Raw genomic sequence first — 8,999 nt, forward strand, 5'->3', positions numbered from 1 at the left:
TGCATGAGCTACCTTAAAGAAGACCCAGACAGCCTTGCACCCCTGGGCTGAGAAGGATTATGAGTGGCAGCACAAGTAGGGAATGAAAAAAGCAAAGGAAATGAAAAGCAGGCCATTTAACCAACTCCTTCCCAAGCAGGCAAAATAAAATGGGTGCCATGCAGCACAATGGACTTCCTACACACCCTGAACATTGTTCAGAACAGCACTGGTGATGTTGGAGATGAGGCCTCTTCCTGATTCCTTCTCTTCTTCAAGAATAAGTAAATGCCCTCCAACCACGTTATGGCCAATGCCCAGAGTAGAGTAAGTGCTGCTTGCTAATGAGACTGTCTGGTCTGAAGTGAAGGCGTATTTGAGGGACCTCAAAAAAAGAAGGTTTTGGGGTTTTTTGGTTTGGCTTTTCCCTTCCTCCCCCAAATATAAAAGCACAGTGGTTGCATTTATAACTAACAGACTGAGCTCTTCCTTCCAATAACACATGCCATCCATAATACCCACCCTCTACAGTCTCTAATCCAGAGTGATTCAGCATTGGCTGATGTAAATGGAATGGTTCTACTTTAAAGGAAAAAAAAATTTTTGGCTGTCCATTAAATGTCACAGGAAATCCATGGCATGTGGAAAATAACTGCGTACAGTACTGTAGAGCCAGGACTGTCTAACACATGTTGTATTTATTATAGTCTAAGTATAATAACATTTTAAATGAGAAGAAAGCAGGAAAAGTCTTATCTGCCTGTGAATGTGGAGGCATTATTATTACTGAAAGACTTGTTTCCTCCTTCTGATTTCTGACATGTGCTCAGGCTGGAGTCTGTAATATTATCTTAGTGCTCTGATCCTGCACACATGTAGAAGGCCTCAGCATCAGGAAAATAGTTATTAGCAACTGATTTGTTCCTGTTTCCAGAACCAAGCTCATGTGTGAAACTCCTGGGAGAATCAGTCACTTCAGAAGGCAAAGAAGTACAGCCCTGGCTCTTGTGACACATCCATCCAAACCTCTGTGTTGTTTTCAGATGTCAGCTCTGGCCCAGGGAGGGAAGCACAATGCAGCAGCTCTGGGGTCGCCTGAAATCAGGAGAAAGTTGTCTCAAGTCGGGATCTTACTACAGTATCACCAGAAAAAAAAAAAAAAAGATGTTACTTAATATCTTTCTGTGCTTCCTTTCCTAAAATGTGTAGGAGATACTTCTTTATCTCACAAGGTGCCTGCCCCAGAAAGGCAGGAAGCTACATGTTTTCTATTAGGTGGAGCATTTGAGCTTCCTGGGTAGTGAGACTGAATTTCAGTTAACTTGCTTTCAAGGGAGAGTGGCCTAATTGTTCCACAATAGACACATCTTGTGTTTTCTTAATTTATTTCTTTTTTAACCTGAAATGCTATGTGGAAAAAGAAAAAGAGATCTGCAATAGAGTCCTCAGTATCTTACTCACTTTCAGCAGGAGAAATCTTCTTAACTGACATTTACTGCCCAAATCTCAATTAAGTGTAACCTTTACAAGAAGCTAAACCCAGGGCGTTTCACAAAGAACAAATACTCTTCATTTTCTAAACATACAAATTAAAAAAAAAACAAAAACAAAAACAAACAAACAAACAAACAAACAGGGGGCACAGGGTTTTTAAAAGCTGTTGTGGAATCAATCAGAGGATGATTCAGGCAGGAGGGGACCTCAGGAAGTCCCCTGTCCAACCTCCTCCTCAGGGCTGGGTCAGCTCTGAGCTTAGAGTGGGTTGCTCAGAGTTTAACCCAGATGAGTTTTGAAAGCATCCGAAGGTGGAGATGGCACAATCTCTCTGGGCAATCTGTGCCTGCCTCCCTAGGTGACAAAAGAGTCTGTAAACCCAGTCCAGTCCTCTCGTTCCATCCTGTCCCTGCCGTCTCACCCTCCAGCCGTGCACGGCAACGGAGACCATGGTCCCACCTGACCAATATCCCTTGCAGCCCGAGGTGTTCTTTTATCCCTGCCACGGCTGCAGTTGTCACGCTCCTCCACCCTCCTCGCAGGGAGGTCTCCAGCATGATCCGTCCTGGAGCCCTCTGCTGAGCTTGCTCCAGCTTCTCCAAGTCCTTCCTGCCCTGGGGACCCAAACCTGGGGCCGTGTGTTACACTAGATGTGGTCTAGCGAGCGCCGAGTAGGGGAGGAACGACAACAACAAAAATAATAAATAAAAACAAAAGCTTTCTTTCAGCCTTCTCCGGCATGGGAAGGGGGGGGCTGAGATTTTCCAAGCGGCGAGGCAGGGGCACTCAAATTACACAGGATTATAAGGGATTCCGTCCGGTCCTTGAGGACCCCATCTTGAAATCACACGTGGAGTGAAAATCGGGCTCCCACGGCGCTCGGCACCCTGCGGACACGGCCGCCCCCGCCCTGCGCGGCCCCTTATCCCTTCAGCGCCAGGCAGCGGCGGCCGCGCCCTCCCCGGCCGGTCCCGGCCCCGGCCCCGCCGTGGGGGAGGCGGCGGGTCCGCCCCGGGGGCGCGGGCGGGCGGCGCTCGGCGCGGCCCTTCCCCCGGCCATGGCGGCGAGGGCGGGCCGGCGCCCGGAAGGGGAGCCGCCGCCACCGCCCGCCTGACTTCCCCGGCTGTCGGGCGGGGAGGGAGCAGGGGCAGGAGGGCGCCATGCTGCAGTTCTTGGTAAGGCTCCGCGGGGCGGCGGCGCCGCCGCCATTTCGCGGCGGGGCGGGGCGGGGCGAGGAGGGCGGCGGCGGGGCCGCTGCCCGGGCGGGGGAGGGAAGCGCTGTGTTCGGTCACCGTGTGTTCGGTCACCGTGGTGTGACCCGGCTCCGTGTCAGCCTGGCGGCCGCGCCCAGTCTTAGTTTCCCGGCAGCGCAGCATCCTTGGGCGTTTTTCCTTCTCCTTCTCCTTTCCACCCGCCCCGGCCCCGCTGTTCGGTACCCGCCGTGCGCAGCCGGACCGGACCCCCTTGTTCTCGCAGAACTGCTCTGAAAATGGGAGTCCCTGCCTTGTTTTTCCTCCAAAGCCGTGCCCTTAATTTGCCTTGGAGATTCAGCAGATTCTGCTTGCTCACGGTGATGCTCCGCTTGCTGCTCAAATTTCTTTGTGTAAGCGTAATACCTCCCTCCTTTGGTGAGAGCAGGAGTGTCGGCCCTTTGCCATTTTGTGCACCCTTAAAAATTTATCGCCGGAGTGAGGATTTTTATATATAGAAGTTAGGGCAAGGGATCGTATTTCATTGCTGCCTTTCATTACACCCCCTTAAGAACAGCAGAATTAATAGACCGAATGTTTTTTTTATTTTTTTTCATTTCAACACCCCTGATCCCCTAAACTCCTCTGGGTGCTTGAGGTTAGATGCCTGAAGTTAGTCTGCTCTCATTCAATACTTGATCGATGCTGGTATTTACTGCCAGATGTGGAAATAAATTCCCTGACCAATAACGTTCTTGTTTGTGCTGTTGCAAAGCATGGAAACAGCTTCCTATTTTTCATTCTAGGGATGTGAGGGGTGCCCTAGGGTTTTAGTTGTGTTCTGATATGTCCCAGTAAATACAAACAATAAGTGATATTCTTTCATCTTTTGTTGGGGGAAGAGAACTCAGCTGGCTCATAAGTTTCATACTAGGCATTGATACAGAGGAAGAAGAGATGGCCTGTTGTAAGTTGGGAGAGCCTTGCCTGGTTTTTATAATGAATAAATAAGGCCTATTTCTTATCCCAACTTCAAATAACAAAGATGAAAGCCTCAGTCATTACTGTAGCTGTTTTAAATCCCTCTCCACTCCAGTGAAAACAGTAAGGCTGAATATGGTTAGCCACTCTCAAAGTTTTTGTGTTTATCAACTCTACTGCTTGCTGCTAATGTTTTTTTGTTGCTAGATAAAAATATGACTTCTTGATTAGTGTGTGAAAGTTAGAAAAAAGATATACTTATTCTGGGTTTTTTCCCTGCTTGGGTGTAAATTGGGTGTTTGACTCTTGCTCTCCCTTGTAAGGGCTGTAGCAGGGAGATAAAGGGATAATCTCACAAACCTTGTGTTTTTACTGTCCAGAGTTAATCGTTAAAGAAGCATTTGCCAGTGATGCAACTCGAAATGCTTGGTAGAAATTGGAAGACCCTAAACTCTCATCAGCCCTGTTTGTATTCAACATGAACATTTTAATTGGCTATATGTTTTGCTTTCCATATAATTTAAGTCTTGAGTAGTGAATTTTTTTCCCATTGCTTGAATTGTCAACTCTAAAAACAAATGTTACAGGTGGATTGCTCTTCAGTGCAGTGCTAGACTTTTCAAATAAGGAGACACTTAAAGGGAGTACTGATCTCAGAACTGTCTGTACTGGATAAGATTTATCTCACAACAGAATGAGACATATATTGGAAATGTTCTAGGGAAAAGCCTAGAAAACTGCTGGTAAACAAGGACCTGGTTTGTGTTTTCAAGTGGCTTCCGAGGCACTGCTAAGGATACAAGAAATTCTCCTCTGCTAGAGTGATGTTCTGCATTAAGAGGAATCAGAAGTCTTGTTTACATCAGTGCAGTGTTTGTTGGTATCTCCTGGAGTACCTCTTTAGCTGATAATTGGAACTACAAGAGCATTTGATAACCAGTGCAGTATACACACACAAAAAAGACTCTACTTGTTCTTAAATTGTTAAAGCCAAGCTCCTTAAAAAGTAATAATAAACAAGGAATAAGACCAAAAATCTGTTTAAGAAAATACTGAGGTAACTTGCAGTCATAATTCATTTGGCACTTCTCAGCAAATTTTAGTTTTCTATAGATAGATTTTCACCAGTGATGCTTACAGAGTCTGAATCACTGAGAAGATGAGCTGTGCTCTATGCTGCTTCTGGCATGGAAAAAATGTCTGGTCAGTATGAGATGGCAAAGTTGTTTTGTGGACAGTGGGTTTATTTTTCTCGAAATAGTCTTAATTTGACAGCAGTGACCATGAGCAATAACAATTTTCTTAAATAGAACTGGCCTCAGCTGTCAGAGGGAATGATTTGTTTGCTGACAGTGAACAAAAGCACAGTGTTAGAAGTGTCCCTTTCAAAACACTTAAATGAGCTTTCGTAGTATAGGACATACTTATTTTGGAGTGTAACAATAAAAAATGTAGGATATTGGTGAATGAAAATTTTATCACCTGTCTTTGAAGAGAGGAATTTCTTTCACTGTAGAACTGTTCTTATGCGTGAGGATTTTCCTCAGCTGGCAAACAGGGTTTGGGCCAGAAACTGCTTCTCATTTGCTTTTGCCCCTCTTCCCAGGTGCATTTTTATGGACACCCTTCATCAGCTACAAGTTTGCATAGTTGTCAAAAGAAGTTGTGCTTCCAACCAACAGTATTTTCCTACCTCAGAGGAGCCCCTCAATCAGAGTGGATTTGGCTGAGAACTAGAGGCTTAGGATCAGAAGGGTCTGTCTGGAAGATGGGCAGCTGTTATTGCAGAAGAGAAGTAGCAGGTTTACACCAGTTTAAGTTGATGTACCCTTAGACCTTTTAAGACTGTGATCATTGTGCAATCAGAGCCTCTGTTCTGACCTTCAAGCTTGTGAACCTTTTTTTTGCTTTATACAAAGACATAACACAGTAATATATGTATGTCCTTTTCCAGCACTGAGCATCATTTTAGTGGGGTGTTGCTTTAGGCTTTCCCATCATGAACCAAAAGTTTTGTGGTATCTCCCCCATTTTTGTAGGAGGTAGTGCCTTTGTGGGTATGCAGAGAACCTTACAAAGGGGATCATAGCTTCATTCAAATAGTCTTGTATTAAAAAACACAACCGTGCAGTGTTTTGGAAATGATGGCAAGGTTTTCCTGGTGAAGGAGATGGGTAAAACTGGACCCCTCTGGATGAAAGATGAGAAATTAAGTAGGAGTGGTGTTGAAACTCTTTAATCTTTACATGACTTGCAATATTCCTTTCTCTTTATTTTAACCAAATATGCTGTTAATGAAAGAATGTTAACTCTTCTCCCTTTCTTCCTTTTTAGCTTGGTTTTACTCTTGGCAATGTGGTTGGGATGTATATTGCTCAGAACTATGATGTGAGTATCCTTGTATTCTCAGAGTTAAACCTATTCTGAACTGAAAATATAAGACTGTCTTCCCTCATTTGGAACTAAATCGGTTTTTATTTTGGGTTATTTTATTTAAACAGAATGGAGATCTTACTGAGTTCAGTTACAAGAGCAACTCAAACTTTTTCAGGAAGAATTTCTTCACTGTAGTCAGGCTTGGGAATGGGCTGTCCAGAGAAGTGGTGGAACCACCATCCCTGGAGGTGTTCAAGAAATGACTGGGTGTGGCACTTAGTGCTTTGGTCTAGTTGACAAGGTGGTGTTTGATCAAAGGTTGGACTCGGTGATTTTGGAGGTCTTTTCCAACCTTAATAGCAAAAAACAAAACAAAAAAGTGGAACCAAAACATTTACCTCTCTGGCATCTTCTCTGTGACAGTGTAATTCTTAAAGCCTTTACTGCTGTTCAGGCATCTACATAGAGACAGGAGAAATGGAAAAGATTTAGCAATTGTTCATGGGTTTTACCTGCAATAAAATACTGGTTTCCTGACTCCGATAGCCTGTCTGTTTGTTAATTAAAAATCCTCAGAGTATGTGAAATGTCTGTCTTCTGTACCAATAGTGAAAATAAATTCTACCAACTTTTTTTGAAAATTCAGCACCTGCTCCTACTTCAAAAAGTGTATTGGCCTGCAATCTATCTTTCCTTCTTTTTTCATGGTGAGAAAAGAAAGGGAATTTTCTTTCCTCAGTTCTCACAGTTAACAGAGTTTTCAGTGTGAAGGGGCAGAAGATTTCAAGCTGAGTCTTCGATATATGCTTTTAAACTTCTGTACGGTCAGCAGGATTCTTTGGAAGAGCAGTGCCACTTAGTTGACAGACTAGAGGAGTTAATAACATTTAACATGCTTTTTTCTTTTTTTAATTCTTATGCAATCTGTATTAGCCTAATAAAAAAAAAAAATTAAAAAAAATCAAAAACGAGTTGTTGAGGCTCTGATGGCGTTTATCTTTTGCTTTCTTCTCATCTTCAGTATCGAAGTCATCTTGCTTAAAAAAATTGATACATTTTGCTCCTTGTTTATGCACGTGATGTCTCCTGTCAGTCACTCCAGTGAGAGTACTAATGAAAGGCTAGTGTTTCTTTCTAGTATGTGCTTTAAAGTGTTACAAAAATGTAGTCGTAAGAATATGGATGTATCAATATGTATCATAAACATGGTATAGTGCTTTTCTGGCAGCACTAATAAAGTATTGCCACAAGAGGGGGACTCAGGCTTTTAGTTTGCAGGAAATGGTTCCCTGGGAATGTAACATTGACTTGCAGGATGAACATGGTAATTTTATTGCTGGTATTGAAGATGGCTTGTTTTTGATGACATCTGAGATAAACTTGTCATAATGAGGTGCTAATTCTGCAGCTGTACACACATGTGCTCAGTTGTAAGCACGGGGAGGTTGTGGTGACAGCAGTGGAGTTCTCTTGGTTTAGTTGTCAGGCTGGGCTCTTAATTTTGTTTACTCCAACAGAGCTTAATTTTGAGAAGGAAGGCAAGAGCAACTTATGTTACTGGTACTGTCAGCCTCAGATCATCCAATAGGAGAACTGCAGTCTGTTTGGATTAACTTCTACTCTGTGGTCAGGTTATATATGAAGTAAAAGCTCTTGATTTTTTTTTTTTTCACAACTACTTGTGGAAACTTGTCTTAAATTTAATTTTAATCAGCTAGCTTGTAAAATCCCGCATTGTCACTTCCCAGTTTTAGCTAGAGTCATGAGATAATCTATTCCTCGCCCTTAAAAGTTGCAGCATTTTTTTTCAAGTTACCAAAATTTACTGTTGGATTATTTGATCAAAATTCTCTTATTTGCAAGAGAAAGTTGAAGTTTTGAAGCTTACAAGCAGTAAATTGAATTTTCATTCAAGTGTGAAACTGCAAAAGGTTGCCAATTTGCAATGCAGTAGAATTTTGTTCTACTGTGGGATTTTGTTCCCCATAGTGTGGGATTTTGTTTCCCACAAGACAAACCAGGAGTATTTCTTAATAAATTTCTTGAGAACATAATTGATGCTCTTGAACATCTCATTTCTCTCAGGTTGTGACCACTATAGTGCAATCTAATTTCCCCTTCAAAAGTCTGTGCGTCAGTGTTTAAATCTGCTTGTTCTTGGCAGTTCCTCCTCTCTCAGTGAGGAAACCAGACTGGTCTTACTAAATTTCCTGTACAGTGGTCTTTTTTCCTTTCTCCTGTTCCCATCACCACTGGCCAACTTGTAGCCTTAACAACCTAAAATATTTCCTGAAGCCTCCTGTGAGGTGCTTTCATCTACTCTTCGTTTGATATTGCTTTCATTTTAACCTCTGTGCAAGGTAACAGATACTGGAAGTATCTTTTAGAAACCATAGAATTTAGAAATCCTAGAATTTCTTGCTGTGTTTGTGGTATTGTCTTTCCTGATGAGACTTATGTAGCTCAGTATTTTGTTAATTTGTGTAGGTTTTGATGAGTGTTTTTTCTTTTGTCTTTAAAGATTCCTAACATTGCGAAGAAGCTTGAAGATTTTAAGAAGGATGTGGAGGCTAAGAAGAAACCTCCCAGTGACAAGTCCTGAAAGAGCAGTGTTCCCCAGGTCACCTCTGTGTGTGCATCAAGGATGCAATTTACCTTTCAGGCAACAAGGGTCAAGTAGAGGGTTGGCATGGGAGGTTCCTCCACTCTTAGTCTCCTAGAACTGGAATGTCCTTCTTTTGAAAGAGCAGCCTTGAACTTTACCTGGGACTGATTTTCAAGGGTTTCAGAATTTCGATTTGCAGCTGATGTGTGACTGGATAAGTTTGTATTTTTCATTATTTCTTTTCCTAATATTTTGTAACCCATTTTTACCTGATCCAACTGGAGTTGTTAGCCCTGTTACTATGTGTACCTCACACTTTGTAGTGCCCTAGTCCTTAGAACTTCACAAAAGAAATTAAATGCATCAAGAAGGAA

General features: G+C 42.8%; 1 protein-coding gene across 1 annotated transcript; it reads left to right on the forward strand.

Moving 5' to 3' along the window:
- The first annotated feature begins 2,517 nt into the window (after nt 1-2,517).
- STMP1 (short transmembrane mitochondrial protein 1) lies at nt 2,518-8,999 on the forward strand. Its single transcript, XM_027711591.2, has 3 exons — nt 2,518-2,648; nt 5,979-6,032; nt 8,542-8,999. Exons 1-3 carry the CDS (start codon nt 2,634-2,636, stop codon nt 8,620-8,622), a joined length of 150 nt encoding a protein of 49 aa, XP_027567392.1. The 5' UTR covers nt 2,518-2,633; the 3' UTR covers nt 8,623-8,999.

Source organism: Pipra filicauda, unplaced genomic scaffold (genome assembly GCF_003945595.2).
Source record: "Pipra filicauda isolate LSUMZ 115617 unplaced genomic scaffold, ASM394559v2 scaffold2_size9829703_pilon, whole genome shotgun sequence".
NCBI classification, from domain to species: Eukaryota; Metazoa; Chordata; class Aves; order Passeriformes; family Pipridae; genus Pipra; species Pipra filicauda.

Coding starts and splice junctions, on each gene's coding strand:
- STMP1 (XM_027711591.2), top strand. Junction 6,033..8,541: donor ATATTGCTCAGAACTATGAT/GTGAGTATCCTT, acceptor TTGTCTTTAAAG/ATTCCTAACATTGCGAAGAA.